The sequence below is a fragment of the Miniopterus natalensis genome, chromosome 4 (genome assembly GCF_054644295.1).
Source record: "Miniopterus natalensis isolate mMinNat1 chromosome 4, mMinNat1.hap1, whole genome shotgun sequence".
NCBI classification, from domain to species: domain Eukaryota; kingdom Metazoa; phylum Chordata; class Mammalia; order Chiroptera; family Miniopteridae; genus Miniopterus; species Miniopterus natalensis.
Window position 1 is genome coordinate 23,087,698 of NC_142084.1, and position 25,682 is coordinate 23,113,379.

The 25,682-nt window shown below is 52.8% G+C and overlaps 1 protein-coding gene across 1 annotated transcript; it reads right to left on the reverse strand.

The window, feature by feature from the left end:
* Positions 1 to 10,417: 10,417 nt before the first annotated feature.
* Positions 10,418 to 12,274, reverse strand: CSF2 (colony stimulating factor 2). The gene is given in 4 exon segments (XM_016197141.2): positions 10,418 to 10,525; positions 11,277 to 11,402; positions 11,962 to 12,003; positions 12,116 to 12,274. Coding segments are annotated over 4 exon segments (435 nt in total).
* Between the last annotated feature and the right edge of the window lie 13,408 nt (positions 12,275 to 25,682).

Here is a 25,682-nt window from a genome sequence, read left to right on the forward strand (position 1 = left end):
GTGCTTTTCCAGGGGTTGTACTGGTGAGAGGGGGTGGTAGGGTCCATCTGAGTCACAGCCTTCTGTGACTCTGGGCTGGGTGTAGCCCTGCCCCTGGCCCTGAGGAGGGCTAGAGCTGTTTCGGGTTAAGGACCTGGAAGGGGCCCTCAGCAACTGTCTCAGAGAGATTCTGGTGGGACAAGGGGCCTGAGAACTGTGGGGGTCAGTCAAGGAGAGCTTCTGGGGATGTGGCGGGGAGGGGAGACTGAATTATCGAGTAGTTTCTGACTCGAAGCTGTGGCTGCAGCAGTGGTTGCTGTTTCCCAGCACATGAAAGGGCCCTACCCTCATCCAGCCCCTCTGGCAGAAGAGGCCTGGGTGGGAGCCAGGGTCTCTACCAGGAGAGCTTGGGGCTGCCCCAGGCTGTGGGCTGAAGGAAGTGTGACACATAGCCAGGAGCTGGTCTTCCTTCCCCTCTGCTTCCTTTGAGATAGCTCCCAAATTAGTTAAGCAGGAAAGGGAGCAGGCAGTGTGCTGCTGTTGGGTTCCTAGCTCCCCTGGCCCCTGGGTGGCCCAAGGTTATCCTCTTGGCTCAGCTCTCAAATGCTGTTGTTGAGAAGGGTAATGATCACACCCTTGGCTGTGTAGTGAGTACCTTATAGCCTGGTGCTTATCTTTGCTCCACAGAGCATTCTCTAAACTTTGGGAAATTCATTCTGCCTTTCCATCCTGGTTTCCATAAAACCTGTTTGTTTTTCTTTTAATCAGAGGTGAGAAGAGACTCACTTTCTTCAAACCTTGGACATAGCCGTTGCTGGCGCCAGTACAGTGAGGGGTCGTCCCCAGATCTGGGGGATAGAGCAGTAGTTCAGAGCAGATAGGTCACAGCACCCCTGAGACCCAGGACATGGGCAGGCAAGCCCCAGACTAGGTGTTGAGGAGGAGGATGCCCCTGTAGAAGACATGTCTACCTCCCACTGGACACAGATCTACCTCCCTGGGGGGCCAGATACCAACCACTTGGCTGGGATGCATTCCAGGCACAGGAACCAGGGGATGTTAGGAGAGCTGTGGCTAGTTTGTGTCCCTGGGGCCCAGCTGCTATGAGGGAGACAGAGGGCTGTGAGCAGTGAAGTTGGGGTAGGGGGGTCTTCAGGGGCCATGGGGCCACAGTGGCTGAGCAGGCCTTAAGCCAGACCAAAGGGCATGGAGTTCACACTGAGCCAGCAGGCAGCCTATATGGGACACAGTCAGACTAATCCCCTAAAATGTAAGCACTTGAAGTGTTGGGTTTCCCACTGAGCCTGGCACAGTTCCTGCTACTTCCCAGTCACTCAGTAAATATTTGTTGAATGAATTAATGGGTGCATTAATCCATCCAGCTGCCATGGGGAAAGAAGCAGGAGGGGTCTGTCTAAAGATAAGTGCCTGTGGGGCATTGGAGGTGCTCACCTGTGTGGGAGAGGTAGGCTGGGCCAAGGCAAGACTATAGGATGGAGAGAACTGGGCAGATTTGAAAGGGGCCTGGAAGATGAAAGCACTATTACAAGGTGGGTACTGAGTAGGGGACTGAAACTCAAAGAGGAACCCAGATAACTACCCAGTGCTGAGCCTCTTGGCCTGGTCTCTCCACTAGGATGGATGTGTATCACAGTTTCCTCAGGCTCTGGGGCCAAAGACTTGTGGACAAGGGCTGTACTCCACAATGCACTGGCATCCACACCATCCACATCCATATCCAACTGAGCCCTGCTTGAATTAACTCCCCCAAAAAGGAGACGCCAGAAGTGAGGCAGTCCCTCCACAGCCTTGGCAGCACGGGACCTGGCGAGTGATAAACTAGCTAATTTCTTTTTGGTGAGTAGGCTTCATTGCAGCCTGCCTGAGCCAAGCTCCCCAAGGCAGCCCCCACGGCCCTGTGAACAAGATCTGACCTCCACCCAGGCTTAGTTGGGTCTGGGTTTCGTTTCCCAGCTTTTGGCTTGTCAGAGTGTAGACAGTTAAGCAACTAAACAGTTAAGCAACTAAACAGTTAAGCAACTAAACAGAGAAGACTTTGCAATAATGATGAGGGCTTTGGGAGGCAGCTTCAGATCACGTGAAGGGAGAGCAGAGACCTAGTGTTTGATGGATAAGCAGTGTCTATAAAAGGCAGGAAAACCAACAACAACATTGTTTCTAAAAGACGTTTCCTTGGAAAAAATGTTTGGCAGCACTTACTAAAGCTGAAATATGTGTATCCCATGACCCAGTAATTCCACACCATTCCCAGCATTTCCAACAGAAATGTATACATATACTCACCAACAAATGAGTACAAGAAGGTTTACAGGAGCTTTATTCATCCCAGCCAAAAATCAGAAACAGCCAAAATAGGGGCCCTAGAGTGAGGAAATGCATTGTGGGGCATGGAATAGTGCCCAGAAACAGGAAGAACCTGCTATAGCTACATGCGACAACTAGAAAGATGCCCAGACATGACATGGAGCAAGGAAGTCAAACAAAAGGGAGCACAGTCTGTGATTCCACCTAAGTGAAGTTCAAGACTGGGTAAAAGGAATTTATGGCGATAGAGGGTGGAATGATGGCTGTGCATAGAGGGAGGTTACTGACTAGGAAAGAAAGCACAAGAAGCCTCTTGGGTGCTGGAATAGGTTCTATATCTCGCTCTTGGTACTGCATATATAAAAGTTCACTGAACTGTACATTTAAGAGTTGTGTACTTTATTAGATAATAATCCAATTAAAAACATTTTTTAAAAAGGCTTTTCCCCACCTCTAGAAGAATTGCAGGATCTTGAAGGAAATGCGACCTTCCCTTTGGGTGAAGGCCCAGGAGATGTGTTTGAGGGCAGAACTTGGGGAGTTGGTGCTCATCTTCCCTTGAAGTTGAGAAAAAGAAAAGGGAGAGAGGTTTTCAATGAATCATCTTTCAGGTTGAAAGAGCAGGTCTAGGCCAGAGATAACATCAGTGGCAACAACATGAAACTGTTTCGCTGCTCTTATCTCAAACCACAGTGAAAAATAACTTGTGAAGTTGCATCTTTCCTGGCAGCCATAGCCCAGGGTCTCCTCACTGGAGGGAAATTGGTCAGCTCTTTCCGAGAGCGAGGACTGTGCTGAGCAGCCCTTCTCAGGACCCAAAAAGGGGGCTTCTGTGGGCCTAGGCCCGAGGATTCTGTCTAGCCCACCACCTGTGTGATCCTGAGGAAGTCCCAGGACTCTCTGGCTTGGGGGTGGGGAGCTTCCAGCACTGAGAGAAGGTGAGATGGCGCCTTCACATCCCAGCTCCATCTTGGGGGCTGGTTCTGCTATGACCTGCCCTACAGACCTGGATGCCATGAGCATTCTGGCCTCCTGTCTCCTCAGAGGGACAAAGAAATCAGGGCGCTCCCAGCAGAGACAGGTTTCCCTGGTGCTCCCCTGAGACCTCCGGGCAGCAGAGCTCTGCGTCTGGCTAGGCCTCCTTTTGTCAGGTCACGCTGGCCTAGGGCTTGGGCCTCTTTGTTCCTGCCACAACCCATTTCACAGATTTAAAAAACAGGCCCAAAGAGACCTGCATGCCAGATTTGTTATTTGTGAAACCCGTGTAACAAGCTCAGAGGTTCCAGGGCAGGAGCTGATAGATCCAGAACGATCAGCCATGGGCCTTCAACACAAACAGCAGCTTGCTCAGAAGCCCAGGTTTGCAGAGTATGTACCTGGGCCATGCAGCCCCTGCCCTCCACTTCCCAGTCATACAGACACCAACATCCCAAATACATGTGCAGATAGCCAGGGAGCAAGAGGAGTAAGGGCTCAGGAACACAGCACGCATGGGTTCCAGGGCCAGGCCTGCCCATGTGGGCTGTGTGATGCAGACCTGTATGTATCCCCTATCTGTGACTTCCCACACAAAGACAGTTATGAAGTTAGTTGAGGATGCCTGGAAAGCACCATGCAACCTCCAGGCCCGCACCGAGAGCTTTCCTGCCTGCTGAGGAAGAGCAGACAGGCCTCTTCTGCTGTCTATGCTATCTCAGAAAGAGTACAGCTCTCAGGGCTTTGAAGTGAGCAGCCCCCATTGTTAGCTAATCACCAGCATCTTGGCTGAACAACCAACTTGGGAAATCAGTTGGTGCAATGTGAGCCACCATGAGGACCCCTACTTAGCTGGGGACACTGAGGATGCAAATTCTCTATAAGCAAGGGGACCAGCTGCATGGTGCCCACTGACCTTGGCACTCAGCCTCTCTCCTCAGATCATGCCATGGCCACATTTACAGCCATCACAGGGTAGAAAATCCAGGAGAAAACTCACCTGCCATCCCACCATCCAAATCATCACCCCCATTCCCTTCCAACCCTGGGATCACACAGGGTCATCCCAGCATCAGTGCCATTCTGGGCCTTTCACAGGTGCCTTTTCATGTTGCCATGTTAGCTTCATGTCCATCATTTTATTCCGTGGACTGACCAATTGGCTATTTCTGTGGGTGAAGCTTCTCTCCTGTGTGATCCCCCTGAATGTGAATGTTGAATCAAAGGATGTGGCCATTGCTATGGCCCATGACAGAGACTGCCATGTGGCTGACAAGGGGGCTGTTCCACTTCTCAAGGTCTAGCATATGAGAGAGGGCTGCCCTGCTGCTTTAGTGGCATGTCTTAGATTCCTGGTTCCACCCTCAATACTACTGATTTCTGAGGGGCGTGGGGGACCCTAGCAGGCAGAGGTGATAGAGAGTTGAGGTGGTTCCTGGGAGGACTCTGTGAAGGAAGTAGGGAGGACTGTTCTACCGTCCTGAGAAACCTTGATGTGTGAATGAGCCTATCTCAGGCTGCCCAGCGCTGCTCTCCCTCCAGGTCTAGAGATGGGCCTAGCAAAGTTGAGAGTGTGTCCTCAGGGTCAAGGTGAGCCTTCCCCAGGCCTGCTCATGGTTATCTCCCATGAAGGGATATAATTTGGATCTGTGTCCTGGCATTCTAGGAAAACAGGGCCAAGCCCAGTCAATTGGGGATAAGGGCTTTGCCTCATGTGCCCAGGTTTCTAGCCCAGAGTTCCAGGCTTCCAAAGTACGAGCCCCTCCTTGGATCCTAAGGCAGTAGTACCAGTAGGCTCCAAGGAAACTGAGCTCAGCAACTGTGAGCACATGGCCCTCCCACCTGGTTCCAGACCCCAACAGGTTCTCCACTACCACTGTCCAGATCTGAGCCTGGTGGAAGGGTAAACAAGGGCACATAGAAAACACAAGTGGCCCTCACTGCAGGGTCTCTGGCCAGGACTTGAAGTTGTCAGGGAGATGAAGGCAGTTTCTCTGTGTGGTATAGCCACCTTCCCACCTGTACCTTCCCAACTTTCTTGTTTCCCAGGAGGGGTACCAGAGGCTCTCTGTCAACCTGTTTCCCTAAAGTTGAGCCAGATGCCTTAAGGTCCTCTAGTTTGATAAAAACCCTGAACCTAGGCTGTGGTCTGGCCTCTGGGGCTAGAGTCCACCCCACCTTTGTGGACTCTGGTTGAGAGACTGAGGCACCGAAGGTCACACAGCAAGCTAGTGTCAGGCCAGGCTCATTCCAAACACAGCAGTGAGATGAGAAGGATGTATGTGCCAGCCTCCAGCCCTCTACCATTAGGTGCCTCAGGCTAAGAGGAGGCTAGGTCTATGAAGTGGTGGGTCTTCCTGTGGGTGTGTCTCAGCCACCATCCTTCCATGCACCCCAAGACTCTGCTGCCTGTCAGAGAGGAGTGGCCTTCAGAAGCCTGAGCACCTGTGTGGTGTGCCCAAGGGACAAGAGCTCGCAGCCCCTGGGGACTGGACTGTGGGCTTTCTCAGGGCTGAAACCACCCTTGACCCCTAGCTCCTCACCAACCCTGACACCAAACCTGAGTCACAGGGCCACCCTCCATGTTCTGAAATAATCCAGCAATTTTGCTCAATCACACTTGCTGACCTCCAGCCTGATGTGGTCCCTAGAGGTGGAGTGGCCCAGGACTCCTAGGGCTGGGGGTAGGGAGCAGGGCTATAGTGGCCTGTGTGCTGGCTGCAGGCACAATCTGAAGCTGTACAGCTTGGCAAGTTCTGTCAAGGTATAAACGTTGCAGACTCTGCAGATCTCGCCTGGGCCTGCAGGCGAGTTAGGTATCAAGTTGTGGCTACAGCTTGATACCTAATTATTTTCCAGAACAATTGATGTTTATCTTTCCTGGTTTGGTGAAGGAGCTCATAGTCTGAGAGGTATACAACGTAGGAAGCTGCTGGGATTGTAGAGTAATCACTCACCTCCAGTAAACTGTTCAAATGATTAGGATTAGGGTTGGACTCGAGGGTAGAGGGTCAGAGCATGGAAGCACTTCAGGATCTGAGTTCCTGTGGTGACAGGTAGGGCTTCGTGCTCAGGGGTTAGGTCATTAGCAGTTGGGGAGAGAGCTGTTATGCCAAGAAGACATTGGAGCATGTGTGAGGGGCTTTACAGGCCAGGCGAAGGGCTCTTTGCTGGTCTAGAAGAAGCTGGGGGTTTGGAGATGTCCTGGTCATTGTGGGCTCCCCACCTGGTCCAGGTACCCCACTGCTCAATCCCCTGTAAGTAGCCAGAAAGCCCCAGTTCCCCCGAGCCACTCACCAGGGCTGACCCTTTTGTGGCCACACTGAGCCCTCAGGGTAAGGGTGAGGTGAAGAGACCAAAGGAGGAGGGACCTTGAGTCTTGAGTCTTGGCCATTGGATTTGGAGTGGATGGGTGCTAAGGCTGGGGAGGAGGGTCTGGGGAGGGGGGATCAGGGCAAAGATCTGATTTGAGTTCTGAAGGATACAGAGAGAAGTGGGGGCGGTAACAAGCTGCACAGACATTGATGGAGCCCCTCCTGTGTGACCACTGGCACTGGAGGGGTAGCACAGGGGCCATGAGGTGAGGTTTTCACTTGCCCTCCTGGGCCTATCTTCCTGGGAGACCTCTGGGCCCCCAGGTCAGGAGCCCTGGTTAGGGTACCACCAACCCTAGCTCCCTGCCCCTTCCAGCCTATCAATGCCCTGGAGAGACTGGACTCTATCACGACTCTCACTTACCAGCCTTTCCATACCCCAGCTTTATTGGAGCAGCAGTTGCTGATTCTGCAGTTACAGAAATATTTTTTCAGCACACCCCCTCCATTTCCCACCCTTTGCCTCATCTGCCAGCCCAGGGCCAGTAAACCCCCACCCCACCCTGGATGCCAGTCGCTTCTGACACTCCTTTAATCCCATTTTCTACAGCTCTAACCACATGTACCAGGCTCCGGTGAGAGGAGAGGGTCTCAGAGGCTGTCCTTCGTCCTTTTACAGGATTTCCATACTTCTATATACAGGACAACACTCTTTAAGGCTTCCTTGAACTGTGCAAAATCACTGAACTCAGAAGTACAGTTCTTGGGTGATAGTGTTGGCTAAAAAAGAAATATATATTTATAAAGTCATCTCAGCAGGGGAAAAGAAGCCAACTCTGTTGTCCCAACCAAAAGGGTCACATGGTAAGCCCCCCATCCTCTAGGAGGTAACTTAGCAGGCCCCATTTGGTGATTGCAGAGCCCAGAGCCTTGGGGAAAAAGTCAGCAGGGTGTGGGCAGGTCCCACAGCTGCCTGGGACAGGGACACAAGGATCATTAAGGGACTGTGCAAGCAGTGGATAAAGAAAGCACCTCAGTCATTTCCCCACAACTCCCTCCACCCCCCACAAACCGGGGTGGCACTGAGTGGCCCTTTCCTCTATCCAGGCTGAGTCCATGACCAGCTTTATTGGAGCAGCAGTTACTGATTCTGCAGTTACAGAAATATTTTTTCAGCACCCCCCCTCCATTTCCCAGACCTGTCTTAGACCTACTGCATATTGACCCCTGTACGTGGGGGCTTGGCAGAGATCATGACAAACCTCCAGAACGACCCCTGGGTCCCCACTCCCAAAAGCCCCAGCCCCCACCAACAAGTGGGCTTCTTTTAGATTGGAAAGTAGTGCCTGAGGCCTCACATGGGGCACACGGGGGGCATAAGAAGTCCTTTGCCCTGCTGGGCCCCTGACTATGGTAGCAAGAAAAATGATGTCTCAGGTTTCCCCAAGAGCAAACAGCAACTTACTTGAAGCTTTGTGCAGATTTGGATAAGTTGTTTCATATTCTTATAAACCTTATGTAGGTGATCATTCTTGTTATGGTTCGTAATGAGTTTCTGCAGGGTGGAGATGAAGTCCTTTATAAACTCCCCGTAGCAGGACTCCTGAAACAGGGTTGGGGACACCGGGATGGTGGTGGTGCACAGCGGAGCACCAGCTGACCCCCAACCTCATCCATCCCTTGTCACCCTGGCCAGAGGAGCCCTGGGCTCACTGTGAGCTGTGCAGTTGGTCTCTGGTCTCTCCCCAGGCCCAGGGTTGATCTGGGACAGTGATCAGAGAACCTGGCAAAGCCTAGGACCTGGCCGTTGCTTCATCTGTTGGCTGGGCTAGAGGCTCCACCCTCAGACTCTCAGCTTTCCCCCCAGATTTCTCTCTCCAGCATCTTTTGTTTTTATCTCTGCCCGAGGTGCCAACTGGGGTGATCACTTTGAAAAGTGGTCAGCAAGGTCCATGTGGTGGCTGGCTGCTCCTTACCTCACTGGTGTTCTGGGGACTTTTGAAGTAACCCTGGAAGCAGGAAAAGTTGGTTGGAAACACAAAGGGCTACTGAGAGCCAAGTGATACTTGATGAAGACCCAGACTTACGTCGTATGTAGTGTTGTCAGCCAAAAGGTTCTGCTGAATCTCAGCACAGATCGCCCTGTGATTGTCATAGAGAGGCCCACTGGTTATCTTCATTGGGGTGGAATGGCTTTCCAAGCCCCAGAGCACACAAGCCAGGAGCACATACAGGTACATGGTGTAACTTAAGAGTGTCTCCGAGCCGATCCGAGCCCTGGGCTTGGCAGCATTTCTGTGGGGAGGGGTACCTATATATGTGGGTCTAAGGAAATGCTAAATCTCTTATCAGTCATCACTGACTTATATGGAAGATAGAGAGGACCTTATCGCTGGGCAAGATGTGCTTTTCATGCATTTTGTATGACCACAGCACACTTCATGGATTCTTGTCTTTGTTGAAATTCAGGTTTGGTCCAAGACATTTTATTCATACTCACATTTTGAGTCATGACCCTTCTGCCTGTGTGGGGGGCAGATCTTTGGCCAGTACTGGTGCTATCTGCAGGTGCTGACCAGCACAGAGAGAGCAGGTGGGGTGGAGAGAGAGCCAGCAGGGGGTAAAGCTGCACCAAGCCAGCTTCCCCAGGCCCACCTCTCAGGAAGAAGGCTGGTCACCCTCCACCTGACACCTGGGGACACACCCACTTTCTCACAGTCCCCAGGAGAGACACGGGGAGACAGGTGCAGGAACAAGCCCTCCAGCTCTACTGGCAAAGCGAGGGGAGAGAAGAGAGCTGCTATGTTCTCATTCTGAAGGCCATGAATTTTAGGAGAAAGTGCCTGACTAGATACAAAATTTCATGTAAAAACAAAAACCTGCTCAGAAAAATGCCACAATGGAGCCATGTACCAACAAATTATAAACTTACATTCTGATTCTCAAAGATTAAGATCACCCATTAGGGGGAAAGTGTGGTAAATATGCTGAGCTCTCTGATCCCTGTGGTTTGGTTTCTTTTCCCCAGAACAGCTAGACTATCTGCTGTTTCACCTTAGGAGTGTTGAAGCCCTGACTGTGAGGGGCAGGGTGTGGCCTCTGAGGGGCACAAGTATTTTGTCTGACACTAGGGGGTGCCTGTTCAGTCATCAATCAGCCAAGCCGGATCACTCTCAGGCCTGTCCTAGAAGGAGGATGCCCCTTCTCTGAGGCAAGCTTCCTGCTGACTGGGTCCCTTGGATTTCTAAGTGAACCTGGAAAACTCTCTCTGGGATGGGAGCCCTTGCGCATCTGGGGAAGCACATCCAGGTGCGCCAAATGCTGCACCCAGGCCGGTCTCCCCTCCCCTCTGCTCTGACGGAGCTGTCCACGGACAGCACTTGACCAGCTATAGGCCCCTGCTCCGCCCCTGTTCCCCTCCCAGTGTCCTCCCCTCCCTACCCTGTGGGGAAGGCAGCACCACTAGCATTTGATCATGGTGAAAACAAACTACAAAATTGCACAAATAAGAACAGTTTTAATAATTTATTATTATGATAAAATATCTTGAATAAATATGAAGTAGGAGCTTAAATAAATAAATAAATATTTAAATACATAAATACATAAATAAATATTAATGGTTCCTGCCAGTATAAAATTCCTCCACTCCCATGCCACACCCGGATCAGGGTCAGCATGGCTCAGAGAAAGTCCATGGCCACACAGCCCTGGCCCACCCTGTGGTCCCTCCGAGGTAAAGATCCTGAGTTCTGGCTCTGTGTGGGTGGGAGGGCAGTGATCTGTGAAATAGCTCCCAGGGCTGGCTCCTGCGCTGGCCTGCCTCACTTTTGGACTGGCTTCTAGCAGTCAGAGGGGATGGTGAGTAGAAAATCATTCAGGTTCTCTTTGAATTTTTTGAAAGTGATAATCTGGGTTGCACAGGAACTTTCCTTAAAGAAAAAAAAAAAGAAAACTTGAGTCTAGGCATGAGTGGGTAATCTGGGGGGAGCACCAGCATGTTTATACGTCTCTTGGAACTCAGAGGTCAGAAGGCCTGTCTGGGGCCTGCCTGCTGACCTGGGTCAGGTGACATGTTGCCACCTGTGTCACTCAAAGTTGGGGCCAGGGACCTGACAAAGTGCCTAAGGCTGGTCTTCTGGGCAGTTGGGCTACTGGCTCTTTGGTCCCAGGCCAGGACAGAGCAGCTTGGCTGAGGCTGGCTCCAAAAACCCAGAAAGGGCAGGAATAAAGGCCACAGACACCACTCTGTTCCCACAGGAAAGGAGTGTTTGGACTTTGTACATCGGGGTATGCTTCCCTCCTTGCTCCCATGCAACCCAGGAACCCCATGAGGGCCCGGGGGAATGTCCTATCGGGAGGTGGCACTTGGGCTCTGGAACTTCCTTTGTATCTTTGGCCTACCCTGAGTTTCCTTGGGTTTGCCTCACCTCTGACCTCATTAATGATAATAACAAGAACAAGAACAGAGCAGCTACCACTAGGGAGCGCTGTCAGCTCCGGAGCTCCAGGCTTGAACTCCTTGAGCCTGAAATGGGCTGGGCTGCTCTAATCATTACAAATCTGTTAACACAGACTCCCTTTGGAGTCCTTAACAACCACACCCAAAGGTTTCTCCCCAGTCCTCCACCCTCCTAGACCAAGACCTTCCCGCTTGGGGCCCTGACCGGGGCGGGCACTCACCGAGATATGGGGGCAGTGCTGTTTGTAGTGGCTGGCCAGCAAGGTCAAGGAGCAGTTGAGCCTGGTGAGGCTGCCCCGCAGGCCCTGTGTGAACAGCTTCAGGCGGGTCTGCAGGCATGTCGGCTCCTGTGGGAAATTCCTCGATAAGCGGTGGCCAAGTTCCCTCCCCATCACTTCTTCGTGTCCCCTGCTCACTGCAGTCACAGTCTGACTCCACCTCACTGCTCAACTCCGGCCACCCTCAGCCAGCACAGCTATATTCCCTTGGCCTGGCATCTCAAGAGGGTCCCAGCCCCTAGGAAAGGGGGGCACTGTCCCCTCACTATTCAGGGAGAAGGGGACAAGGCATCGCCTGAACTCCTCTGTGCCCCTCTGTAGCCATCACAGTGAATGTTCAAGCCCACAGCCCCTGCCTCATGACTAACCCCTGCTTACCCTCCTGTCCCTGGTGACCCCCTGCCCCTTGAATGCTAGGTCTGTCCATGGCTGCTCAGATAATAAGGAAGCTCACGCGACTGCCACAGGGGCAAGGCCAGTGGCCTTCTGGCACACCTCCTTTTGGCAGCCAGCTGACTGGAGAGGAAGTGGACAACCTTGTGAGAATCCATCTAAAATGGAGCCACCACTCCCCCGCCCCCCAAAAGGCAGAGGTCTCTGGAAAGTGTGTCAGAGAAAAGCATCTTACCTGGGAGACAAACATTTCAGAGACGACTTCTACTTTTTCATTCTATAGAAAAGGAAAATGCACTGTTATGAAGCTGACAGGAAGGCTAGTCCAGGCCAGGTAGGTGGGCCAGCAAGGTGGACCAGGCACAAGCCTCGTTCCTTCCCTCACTCACCATCACAGCAGCAGTGTCACTACTGTTTTTCAGAAGGCTCAGGGCTTCTCTAATGACTTCCACATGTAGAAAAGGCCGGGTGACAGGTCTGGATGGGTGGGTGGGTGCAGAGATGCTGTAAACCACAGTGCCCAGGAAAAACAGGTTCTGCAGCCACATCCTCCTGAGGACTTTAGCCTTTCTCTCTGAACACTGGGCTCACTGGCAAAAGAGCTTTTATATGCAGTTAGAGGAAATGATTAATGGTGACCACAAAACACCAGGGAGGTGGGGGAACTACCTGAACTGTGGAATCTCCTGGCCCTTATCAGCTACACATGGGAAAGGTGAGCCTTTCCCCCAGGTGGTCACCATCAGGGGGTTTCATTAATAAGCCCTTCCAAGAATCAGCAGCCCACCCGCCTGCCTCCTTGAGCACGCTCTAGCCCTCTCTAGGCAGTCTGACAGCCTGCTGAGGCTACCCCCTCCCTCTGAGGGGCCTCTGGGAACAGCTTGGACTTTCTGACCTAGAGTGGCTGGAGCAGTATCTGGGAGACACTAGATTGAGCTCCTATTCCCAGGCTCCCAATCCTGCCTGTTATCCCAAGAGGTCTTTGGGCTGGCTGTGCCCACCCTGTTGTCCATTCCAACCCCAGCCTTCCCTTCTCCCTCTAGACCCCTCTCCTCTGGCCACAGTGAGAGATATGAGTGTAAGGAGGACTCTCACTGCCCCACTGTCCCCTTAGGCAGATTCCGGCCAAATGGCATAGTCCTGCAATAGCTTACCTCAGGTCCAACCAAGGACCCAGAGCAGTTGACAAGTTCTGCTCAGCCAGGGTCCTCTTCCCCTACAGACCCCATGAGCAAAGGAAATGACAGCCATGTACCTTCCCAGCCAGCAAGACTGCAGAGTGTTCCTTCATGGTGAGATCCCATCTGACAGCCAGTCCTGGTTTACGCAGCCCATATTCAATCCCCAAGCTGCAGAGGTGAGTTGGAACTCTCTGCTGGGGTGGGACCCTGAGTATGAATCCTGACTCTAGCACCACCTGGCTGAGGACTCTTCCTTCAGCTCTGTGAGCCTCACCTCCCTCTGCAGGGCAGACTGCCCCTCTGAGGTGTGCAGGACCCTCCTACCTACAGTCCCTGGCAGGCACCAGGAGCTTCCGGTGGTGGCTGCATCCACACCAGGTACAGGGAACAATGCCCTCTCTAACAAGGCCTCCCAGGCTTAATTTCCTACATGGCCCCTGCCCCAGCCCACCTCCAGTTCCAGGGGCCTCTCTGTGGAACAGGAACTGCTTCTGGAAAAGCCACAAGCTCTTAAGGGCCTGACAAGTGTTTGATTTTCACAATGGAGTTTGGAGAGGATAGCACGAGGTTCGGTTTTGTTTATTTTTGTTTTTAATTAAAGTATAGTTGGCATATAATATTTTATTAGTTTCAGATGTACAACATAGTGATTTGACATTTATATGCCTTATGGTGTGATCATAACACTAAGTCTAGTACCCACCCATCTGACACCACACAAAACGATTACGATATTATTGGCTATATTCCCTATGCTGTATATTACATCTGGTGACTTACTTTCTAACTGGAAGTTTGTACCTCTGTTCTCCTTTACCTTTTTCATCCATCCTCCCACCACCCAGGACAGCACGCATTTGTGTCTGCTGCTCATGCTGAGTTTCGTGGCCTTGGGGGTGTGAGTCCGCATGTATACATTTCTGAGTGTGTGTGTGCCCATGTGGTTGGATGTGTCTATACATACAGATGCGTTGGGGGTATATATTTTACATGAAGTCATCTGTGTGAGCCCCCATGCCTCTGCAGGTGCCACTGTGATATGGGAGAAGACCCCTACACTGGGTGTGATGTTTCTGGGCCCCAGAGGCTGATTCAGCCTAGACTGATGGGGTCAGACACAAGCCAGGGCATCCTGCTGGGCTCCATGGACACCCCTTGGCAGCAGGTGGAACTCGTGGTCTGAGTCCTGTGGCCCAGGCCTGCAGCCCTGGTAAGCTTCACTGCGTTGTGGGAGGGTTGCTGCCCTTGCACAGGAAAGCCAAGCCTTAGTCCTTCTGACCCCACTGGGCTTCCTGCCAGGGTAGGGGGCCCACCACGAGGTGAGCCCTGCCCTTCTGAGCCCAGTGGAACATTCCTGGAGGGCCAGGCTGGGGGTGAGAGCGTGGTATGTCTAGCCTCTGGCTCTTCCTCCTATGAGGCCTCTGCTCAGCCCTTTCCAAGGAGCTCTCAGGGGGTCCAAGGGGAGTCAAGGACACTAGATGCCACACAGAGTTGGAGGTCTGTGTCAGACAATACCCTGGAGTCTCAGTGATGGGCAGCGGGGCCCACAGTCAGCAACTAAGCTAGTGGCCAGGGAGGGAGAGAGCTGGTATAGCCCCTCTGAGATGGAAGGTCACTTTTCTCCAGGAAATGATTTGATAGTTAGTCAACAAACTCCTCCAATCAGCAGCACCAGGCCTAGTCCTGGGGAGGTGGATGGGACTTTCCCACCGGCCCTCACATCTGGCCCTGAACACTGTCTGGTGGGGGAGAAAGACAGCAGTGGACACTCCCATTGGTGTGGTGCAGGCTGGGATGGGGGAAGTTCAGAGCTGAGGGGGTCTAAGGGGACCAGAGAGCTTCCTGGGAGATGCTGCCTCCTAGCGCACCCTGAAAGGGCAAGTAGAGTGGGTGGGCAAGTTGGGTTGTGGGAGGGAGAAGAAGGAAACAGAGAGAGTATGTAGGGCACAGAGAGGCCGAGGATTTTAGGAGCAGGTATGGTCAGACAAAGCAGGCTACAGAGAGATTTAGAAGATAGAACCTTGATAGGACTTGGTGATGTAATGGACTCGCTCATTCAGTATTTATTGAGCACTTACTAGGTTCCCAGCAGGGGAGAGGAATACAAGAATGGTGGGAAACAGACAGGGTCTTTCCTTTATGGACTTTGTAGCCCTGTCGATGGAGGAGCAAGATTTTAACCTACTCATCCCCCTCGCCAAATGTGCTTCTGGATATAAGTAAGAAGAGTCAGAACCACTGTACAAGTGCCTAAGGTGGAGACCCAGGGGACGAAGGAGCAGATCTGATGGGTCTAAGAGCCCATGAAAAGGTTCAGGGCCAGACCTGGGAGTGATCTGTGTCTAAGCGATCACTAAGGCCACAGAGGGTTGTTCAGGAAGAAGGGCTGACTGAAGGCCGGAACAGGAGCAGGGGCCTGATAGCTGGTCAAGGGGCTGATAGCAAGATAGGAGGGAGCACAGGAGCCACAACAGAGGTCCCCGCCAGTAGTGCGCTCTAAGGGTGCGGAAGTCAGCAGGCGAAGCGCAGAGGCTATGGGTTTGGCGATGAGGTTCGTGGGTAGCCACACATCTTCTGGAAAGATGACATCAGGGCTGAGGCCATGACACCGGCAGGCATTCCTAGATTGCACTACATGGAAACTGGCAGTGATACGGGTGCTAGCGGATACGGGTGCACTGACTCAGGGGCTCCAGGGTACTGTGGGAGGGCGGGGGCACGGCCAGGATGGGCAGTGTGACTCCTCTTTGGCCCCCTTTCTATAGGGCCAGGAGAAAACCCTCTGGAAGGGGTTTCCAGTGAATTTGCCTCCGACACGCTCTAGAGAAATTGGGCTTGTGGCCACCCAAGGATCTTTGTCAAAAAGGAAGTGATTATAAGGGGGAAGGAAATGGGCCTCTGAGTGCTTTGCATCCCATGGAACCTCTGCACAGGCATCTCAGCTGACCTCACTCTTCCTGGGCCCTCACTCTTCCTCACCCTTTGGTGGGGGTCCTTGTACACCCAGTCCGCACAGTCAGTGGTGCCAGAGACAGTATTTGAGCCCATGTTCATCCCTGCTCCCCCGATGCCTTCTATTCTCTCAGGGATCAGAAAGCCAGGAAATGCTGGCCACCTGGCTAGACCAGCAGAAGGACGTCCCCCTCAGTACAGCTATAAAGGGAGATTCCTCCAGGTGTTTTCAGAGAAGCAAGAATGGCCCGTGACTGTCCCAGGCAGAATTTCCACAGCAGAGCCTGCCACCCAGGCTTCTTTCTGTCTCAGGCTTGGGTTCTCCACCGATCCTTGAGTAGCCCAAGAAAGTCCCTCCTCCCTGAGCCTCTACTTCCTCATCTGTACAATGGGTTTAATGATCACTGCCTCACAGAGGAAACTGTTGCCTGTCCCAGGAAACTTTGTGAAGAATCCTCCCAAGGAGGAGGCAGTGCTTTTCAGCCTTTCCTCTCCTCACTCCACCATGTTGGGAGGTGTCTGAAGCACATACTGGACAGAGGACTCAGCCTTGGTGACATTTTCGGGGACAACTTGCCTAGTTCCAGCCCCAGATAGCATCTTTCTGGACAGATGTGGTGAGGCGGAAAGCTCAGCCTCCAGCCATATTTGGGTCTCATGCCTTACCCTATGAGATCCCAGTGCTGGGACAGCACCATGAGTACTTCTCTGGGAGGAGGTATAGGTCACTCGAGGGCACCCAAGACACATGAAGCGACATCTTTGGCTTTCATGCTAGCAGCTCCAGGCAGACCCCTCCAGCATCTTCTCTGTCTAGGTCCCCAGAGGTGCACCTCCAAAAGGCCGGGGTGTAGGGCCAAACCTCAGTTCTGGTCCTGCTCACTGAGTGTACTCAGACCCTGGGACTGGTGAGTCCTGACTGGTTTGGGAAGATCTGAGGATGGTTAACTTCCAACCATGTGTGGACTCTGGTCCGTAGAGCCAAGTCTCCAGGAAGGCCCACCACATGTCCCACCTCGAAGCACCCTGCATTCAGAGCCCACATCTGGTAGGGGACGGGGAGAACAAGGCCCCGACTCATATGTATGGTGTTAAGGATACCAACCAAGATGTGCAGCTGGAATGAACAGTCAGGAGAGGGTGGTAATGAAATGAGAGTGAACCGAGTTAAGAGAAGGCCATGAGGGAACTCTTTGGTTGTGTGGGCTTGAGGCAGGAGGTGAGTAAGGAGTCTTGACAGTGAGGCTGTTTGTTGTGATGGGGGAGGCCCAAGATGGCAGGGAGGTTGGGGAAGTCAGTCCAAACTGGACTGGATGTGGCAAGCTTGGGAGGCCAGGAGACCTCCAGGAAGACGGTCAGATGTGGGACAGGGGCCCAGAGGTCAGGGAGAGGTCAGGGCCCAGACATTTGGAAGTCATCAGTGAAGAGCAAGTTCCCAACACCAGAGGGCTGGACCAGATTTGGGCCTTGGGCAGTGCCCAGGGATGCCCACTTTTAAGGCTGAGCCAAAGATGATGAGACCTTTTTCACTGATCCCCTGGTTCTTAGGGCTTCCTTGCTGTTTTCCCCAAGATCCAGTAACTGCACACTCAGGGCAATGACACCCCATGGGTGGGTGAAGGCCTGCGTAGCACAAGGCCCTCCCCCAACCTGTGCCTCCCACCTGCCTACCTGAGGACTCCCTCCAGGGCTGGAAACACATTCCCCACTTGTGAGGCTCTGTGCCCTAACCGTATCCCTAGCTAGGAGTGTCATCAGGCACCCAGAAGGGGCAACTGCCTTTATCTGCTATGGAGGGATGCATTAAAAATTTAAAGGGGGAGAAATCATTAGACCAGAAGCCTTTACAACCCAAAGTCCTGAAGGTGCCCCTCCCAGCTCTTTCTGTTGGACTGGAGTCCAGGCCAGGCGCTGGGCGGGGCTCAGGTCACACACGTGCCTCCCTCTGAAGCTGATGGGCTAGAATTAAGGTTGCAGATGTGGGTTTTCTCCTCTGGGCAGAACAAGTGGCTCTGGAAGGAGCTTTCTTCAGGACTTTCTGAAGCATTAGGCTCCCTGGAACTTTCCCTGGGGCCCTGTTCTGCAGGCACATCTCTTGCTTTTGGTTCTTCAGGTCCCAGAGGGCCCTGGCCTTGAGTCTCAAGGCCACCTCTGCACCCTGTTATGTACCTCTGCCTCTGGGCAGAGCCCCTATGCTCTTCCAGCATCTGCCCCAGAGGTCCCCAGCCCCTGCAGGGGTGACGGTCACCCTGCATCACTCTGGCTGAGGGCCCAGCAGGAATGATAAAGGTGACAGTGAATTAGGTGTTTGTGGGGGAGGTAGTCCACAGAGTGTCTCTGGATGGCTGGAGGGGTTCTTGGGGAGGGGTTCTTGGGGATCTCTACTTCCAGCCTTAGGGCAACCCACTCAACTGCTTCTTCCTAACACACCCTCATTCCCACTCTCTCAACCGTGTCCCAGCAGGGGTGTGCCCAGTCCCCTGTGTAGCCTCCTGGGGGCACAGCAACTCCCTTTGTGATGAGTGCAGGATTTGGGGTGATAGGCCTGCTTTCAAGTTTGGCCAACACTCTTGACTTCCACCTCTGAGCTCCAGTTGGCTCATCTGCACAAGGAGGTGGCTTTGTGGGTTGTTGGGGAGCACTGGGCCACATGGAGGGATGTTTTCCTTTTTGCCTGACTGAGTGCTATACCCACTCTCCCAGCCTCAGTCTCCCTGTCTGTAAGAGAGGGGAGTGATTGCTGGGGTCTGGACCAGTCTCCAGAGCCTTCTCTTGCCCCGGAGATGAGGGTGTTTTTAGGCTTCCCTGATGGGGACTCCCTGTGCAGACATGGTCTGTCTGCCCTGACACCTCCCACACCCAGCACCAGGAGACAAACCCTGCTGGGCAGCCTGGATGAGCTAAGGTCGGCTGACTGGGAAGTGACTCAGTCACGTGGATTTTCCTGGAAAGAGCCAGCTGAGAATACCAGGAGGAGGGGACTCCCATCCTGGCTGGAGGGAGATAAACCTAGGCTTATAGGGGCAAGTAACCATTGAATCTGGCCCTCAGCCTGAGGAGAGCAAGGAGCCATCCACTGACGTACATGGGTTCACAGACCCTCCGAGGGACAGCAATGGTCCCTTGTTTTATTACCCATGCTTAGGAGAGCCCGGCCTGGCCCACAGGGATCAGGACAGAGTCTGTGGAAGGAGGTGGGAGAACACCCACCATCATAGCCCAGTGTGAGCCCTCACTCCCAGTGCTCTGAGTCCATAGCCCACCAGCCCACTCCCCACTCCCAGGTGCTCCTACAACTCTGTGCTGTGACTGTTCCTGGAACCTGCCCTGGCAATGCCTTCCCTCCCCTTCTAAGGAGCCACCCTCCCCATGCCTCCCTGACATAGCCCCCTCAGAGTGCACAGCTTCACTGTCACAGTCTGCTGTTCCTGGATGCACCTGAGTGGTCTCTGGCACAGCCCACATGCCCTCCAGGGCAAGGCGGAGCCAAGACATTCCCAGTATCTACGGAAAGAAGTACAGGGGGAACCAGGGTGGAGGGCAGAGGGCGCCTGTCTGGAGAGGAGAGGAGCCTCAGACTAGGATTCCATGGACCCTGGGGAGCAGGGAGTGCCCGTGGGAGGAAAAGCGAGCTGTCACAACATCAGCCAAGGCTGGGGGTAGAAGCTGAGCCTGGTGTCTTTGGAGAGGTGGGTGGGAGGGAGAAGGCCTTGACTGTAGGCAAGGCAGGTGATTGCTGTGAGCCCATGGTCCCTCTCTCAGAAGCCCCATAAGGCGTGGGGATGGGGCTCACATGGATAGGAACACTGGGGCCAAGCTGTGGATCTAAGCCCCAATGTGTGTGTGAGGGGGGACCATGCTGGGCTAGGGGGCAGCAGATGGCATGTAGAGGAATTTGATGATAAATGTATGGTGATTTGGTGAATGGAGGGTGGAGCTGAGGCACCGAGGCTGGGCTGCTTGTCTGGTTGCTTGTACCTGGGCCTGGAACCAGGAGTCTGTGGAGCCAGCAGGTACCTCTGCAGGCCTGGATCCAATTAGGGGAGATGCCAGGTGGGCCCTGGGCCAGACTTAAAAGGCTCCTCTGCCTCAGAGGGCATTGGCCAAAGCACTGTGGCTTAAGGATTTAGAGTCTCTGGAGTTAGACTCCCTTAATTTCTTTGTGCCTCAGTTTCTGTGTATGTAAAATGGGAGTAATAATAGGCTTCATCGGGTCATTGAGGGGATTCCCTGAGTCCTTCCTCAGTACAGCAGAGCAGCAACTTTGCCTGATTCGTCTTCACTCCATTAGCCTCACCTGATATTCCCAAGGGGGAAATTGAGGTCCTGGCCCCCAGTGACAACTCACTTGCCCCTCCACTCTATACCATATTACCTCTGCCTCTCCCATGCTCCCACTGTGGGCCCAGAGATCCCGTTCTGCTTGGCTGGCCCCTCTTTCCTCGGGCATCTCTCTCCCTCAGGCCTGGCTCCGTCCTGTTGGCTTTAAAGATAGCCATCCTGCCCAGCTGGCGTGGCTCAGCGGTTGAGCATTGACCTAGGATCCAGGAGATTAAAGTTCGATTCCAGGTCAGGTTAGGGCACATGCCCAGGTTGCCGGCTCGATCCCCAGTAGGGGGTGTGCAGGAGGCAGCTGATCAATGACTCTCATCATTGATGTTTCTCTCTTTCTCTCTCCCTTTCCCTTCCTCTCTCTGAAATCAATAAAGACATATTTTAAGAAGAAAAATAAAATAAACACAGCCATCCTATCCCTGATATGACTGAATCCTTCCTCCACCCCACTGTACACCCACTACTCCTCAGGCCATGGTTGTCCAGCCTTGCTGTCCCCACAGTGGCCAGGCTGGACCAGGGAGGGAGGAATGGGGGGAAGGGTCCAGGCTGAAATCCAAAGGTGCCTGTGGCCCAGGGTGGCCGGGCTCCAGGGGCAAAGGCAGTGACCTGGGAACTCTGGGGGGGTCTGCCTCCACCTAGCGACCTGGCACCCACACTCTGGCCCTATAAACTGCCTAGGCTCTCCTATGGCCCCATTTACCCTGAACTCAGACCTCCATACCCTTGCCCCCAGTGCCATCTGCCTGACACCCTTCTCTGCACCTCTCTGTGCTTAACGGACTCCTGCTTCTTTCTCAAGCTCCTGTGCATGGCCTCCTGTGGGAAGCACCTCCGAAGAGATCCACAGCTGTCCAGCCACTGCCTTGTCTATAATAACCCCACTACACTGCACTGGGCCAACTGGACAGGCTGAAAGGCCCCGTGACCCAGCCTGGGTAAGCCATGGAGGGTCCTCGGGGTGTTTGCTCAACTGAGTCAAATGTGTATTTGAGGCCTAGGTGGGAGGGAAGAGCCCCTCCCTGGAGCAGGAGGGTTTACATGGTGGCATGAGGCTGGTGATGCCTCAGTTCTCTTCTTACTCGCTTGCCTTCCTGGCAATTTCTCTTTGCTCTATTTTTCTGCATTTCCAAGTTTTTCAGTTAAAGAGCATATATACTCTCTCATATTTCCCTCCCAGTGAAAAACTATAATATTCTTTTCAACTAAAATAAAAAATAAAATTCCTGGTTGAGGCACTCCACCTTTCAGCTGAAGAGACTCTTTGGGTGTGGGAGGAGGGAACTTTGGCCTTCAGAAGGCCATCCTCCGGACCATGGGGCTTTGCTGCCCTCTTGTGGCAACTGGGCCTATAAACCTGGCACTAAGAAGAGTCTGAGCAGGCTCAGAGGAAAGATAAAACTGTCCCACCTGCAGGGGGAGATGTAAGCACCCATTGGGTCAGGGAGTCATCAGCCCTCTTCCAACATGTGGCCGAACGTGATGTAGAAATGCCCCAACCTGACTGGGAACTGGACACCACTTGGTTCTGGGCTGTAGCCCAGGGCTGTGCTTGGGCCGGGTTGTGCTGGTCTCAGGCAGGGTCTGAGGCTTGGGGTGAACCTTAGTGGGCCAGGCCCATGTTCATCCCAGTCCAACCTGAAGTAGACTGGACTGCACCATAAGAAGGGCAATGAGAGCCCCCAGAACATCTGAAAAGGCTCATCCCCCTCCCAAGCATGTCACCTCCATCATCACCCCCACTCCTGCCTTGGGTCCTGCCTATGCTGACCTCTCTCTCCCACACCCTCTGATCTTCCCACACTGGTCTGTGTCTGACCTGACCCCTAACCCCCACCTCCTGCAGTCATCAGTCTCTGACACAGGGCTTGGGCCTGAGGTGGGAAGGGAGAGAGACTGAGGGAGAGTTGTGGGCTTCTTCCTACCACAGACCTTCCTTTGTTCCATGAATGCTCTCAGCCCATTTCAGTCTCCGGGTCTTTGCACTGGCTGTTGTTCCCTTTGTCCAAAGCTCTGTCCTCCCTGATTGCCACGTGGCTGGCACTTTCTTGTCACTCATGTTTCAACCTATATGCCACCTCCTCTGGAAGGCCTTCCCAGACCACTCAATCAAAGGCAACCTCCTTGGACCCCTTCCATCTGTTTGGTTCACTGCCGTATCCCCAGCGTCCAGTACTGGGCCTGACATACAGGTGCTCAGCCAATGTTTGCTGAATGCATGAACTTCAAGTTGAGAAAGAAACTTAGTGCCGTCCAGCCTGAGTAGCAGACAGCCCAGAGGTAGGCAGTGTTAGAGTCGGTCTCTGAAGTAGGAAGTCACTGTGCCGAGTCAGGGTCGGGGCGTGCGAGGCGGAGGTGACAGTATGGGTAAAGGGTTAGAGGTAGGAAACGGGTGTGTGGTTCATTTAGGAAGCCACAGCACTTCTGCTGGTGGGAGCTTAGAGGGAATCAGTAGCAGAGGGAGTAAGGAAAGAGAAGCACGCGTGGGAGCAGGCCTTTGATGCTTTCCTAAAGATAAGGACATGGACCACTGCCCTGAGGACTGCGAAATTCAGAACGAGACCAACCTGGTCAAATTCGCCTTTTCTAGAACTGGCTTCCCAAGAAAACAAATTGCCAGGGTGTAAGTACTGGGCCCCATCTAGTGGTAATGAGGCCTGAGGGGCAGGGCAGGGAGAGGGTGGGGAAGGTGGCTAAATTATCAGGCAAGAGAGTTATTGAAGCCTGATTCAAACTGAGACACGGCAACAAAGCAATTGTTCACAGTGTGGTTTATTTTCACAGATGCAGAGAAACTGGTTCAAAACCTGAGGTATAGCCCTAGCCAGTTTTGCTCAGTGGTTAGAGCATCAGCTTGAGGACGAAAGGGTCTTGGGTTCGATTCCGGTCAAGGGCACAGACTTCGGTTGCAGGATCTATCCCTGGCCCCTGTCAGGGTGCATGCAGGAGGCCACCAATCGATGTGTCTGTCTCACATCAGATGTTTCTCCCTCTCTCTCTTCCACCCTCTCTGAAAATCAATGGAAAAAATACCCTCGGCTGAGGATTTTAAATAAAAAAAAGAGGTACAAATGAACATGTCCCCAAGTCCCTCTCCTGAGTCTTATTCAGAAGGAGCAGGACATGGCTCCTCTGCTAAAATAAATATACTTCAGCTCAGCCAGTGTGGCCCAGCGGTTGAGCATTGACCTATGAACCAGGAGGTCATGGTTCCATTCCCGGTCAGGGCACATGCCCAGGGTTGCAGGCTTGATCCCCAGTGGGGGTTGTGCAGGAGGCAGCTGATCAATGACTCTCTCATCATTGATATTTCTCTCTCTCTCCCTCTCCCTTCCTCTCTCTGAAATCAATTTTTAAAAAGTCTGAAGATTGCCTGATTTAAAAAAAAAAAATACACTTCACATTGCACAAGGTAATAAATAAATACATACATAAATAAATAGCATCAATAGGATAAAAAAGAGAACATAATCACAAAAGGCCAAATAGGGGCTGCACATTTCATAAATCAGATAATTAATAATTCATCTGACTTTTCAGGAGAAAATGAAATCCTTCCGGTGTTGGACCGTGTGAGAGACATCTCAGAGTCTTCAGAGGTTTTGCTGCTTCTGACGTCCCAAGGCCCTATGGTGAGAAGGCCCTGAAAGGGATCTGGATGTCGGACTGAACATTCTAGAGAGCATTCTTAAGGGCAATCAGATATTCATGCAGTTTCCTCCTGAAATCACCCCAGTTATCCTTCTTGATATAGATCGGATCTTCCTGTGAAGAAACAGAAAGCTGGTATTAAATGTGGCTGGGTTGGAAAGCAGATGACAGGCTGGGGGTCAGATCATGGCTGATGGTACCACCTGTAGGGGCATCTTGGGGTGCAGCTTACCGTGGACATGGGGGTGGGCAGGACTGTCCTGAATGGCTGTGGGAAGAAACCAAAGCGGACAGTCAGAGCCCCACCTAGAAAAGGAGCGGCCTCACTGTCTGCTTCCCCAGAGGAAGGACAGGGCCAAGGCAGGGGCCCCAAAGCCCTTGACAGCTTCACACACCTCAAGAATTTTCCTGATTTTCTCTCCCCTATCCTGTAAATCCTTAGTAGCTTTCAGGAATTCATCCAGGTTTATCCTCAGAAAGGCTTTAGTCTAAGGGGACAAAGAATATATGTAAGAGGGGAAGGTTGGGGGTGTCCTCCCATGGCCAGGCTGAAGTCATCCCCACAGTTTTCCAAGACTTCTTTCAGGGACATCCTTGGACAATTCCCTCCTCACCCCCTTCTCACCCAGGTTATGCCCCAAAGGGCACAGGCCTAGAGGTGTGCGCACGGCCAGGCAAGGCCTACTTCCCTCCCGCTGGAGCCCCTGGCTCTGTGCTAGCTGCATAAAGGGCACAGGTGGATCCTTCTGCACTTGGGGAAAAAACATTTCTCAAAGGAAACTCTACAGAAGAGGAAGGGCTTGCCAAAGGACGTTCTTTCAGCTAACAGGGTTAATGCCTTGACTGAATTAAGGCCTCCTAGGGATCAGGAAGAAAACCCCAGGGACCCCAGCCTGGAAATGGGTGCAACATGTGAACTGTGAGGTCCTGAAGAAGGGAAATACAGGCGACTGATAGATAGACTCAGCAGAGATTCCACCTCTTGTTTGACCTAGGAAATGCCGTGCACACAAAATGAGATAATTCCCCATTTAGGAAAAATAACTAGATGAGAATGCCAAGGGCAGGGCAGGGTGGAAAACATAACTGTTTTTGAAGGGAAAGGAAGAAAGCAGGCATGTTCATGGGGGAAATTTCAGTCTGCCATTCTAGAGGCTGCCCCCTAAAAACTGAGCTTAAGGCCTTTGGTATTGTTCACCTACAGCTGCCTTTTTGTTTTGTAATTAAAACAAAACCTTTTCCTATTATAGCCATGGCCGGGAAATGAACTGAACACCTGTTAAGCACTAGATACCTATCAGGGAACTTGATGCACATTGTGCCCTTTAACTCTCAACCCCGCTGAGATGAAAAACTGAGGTTAGGCAAAGTGGTGTGACATGTCGGAGGTCACACAGGCTGGAGGTGCACCGAAGTGCTGGGCTGAGCTCTTACCCTCAGGATGAATTTCTCATTTGACTCCAAGGGGTCCTGTGGGGGCAGAGAGAGAGAGAGAGCCCATGAAGCATGTTGGCCTGAGCACTGCCAGCCCTTCCCTGCCCTAGGCCGGCCTTATCCCAGCTACTCACTTCTGAAGGCACAGGTGGCTCGTTCAGGATGGCCTTCATTTCTTTGATCAGGTTGTAGTAATTCTGAGCTGGTGAGGGCAGCCCCTGTGCCTGCACGGTGTGCTGTGCGAGCAGGAGCAGGAGAAGGTGCAGGATGGGGAGGCTGCTCGTCTTTGGGCTGGCAGGCCACATTCTGTCTCGTCCTTCTTGCTGTTCTGAAGTGTTCCAGGCAACCTCCTGCCTTTTATGCGCAGCCGTGGTGTACCAAAACCATGGTGAAGGGCGCAGGC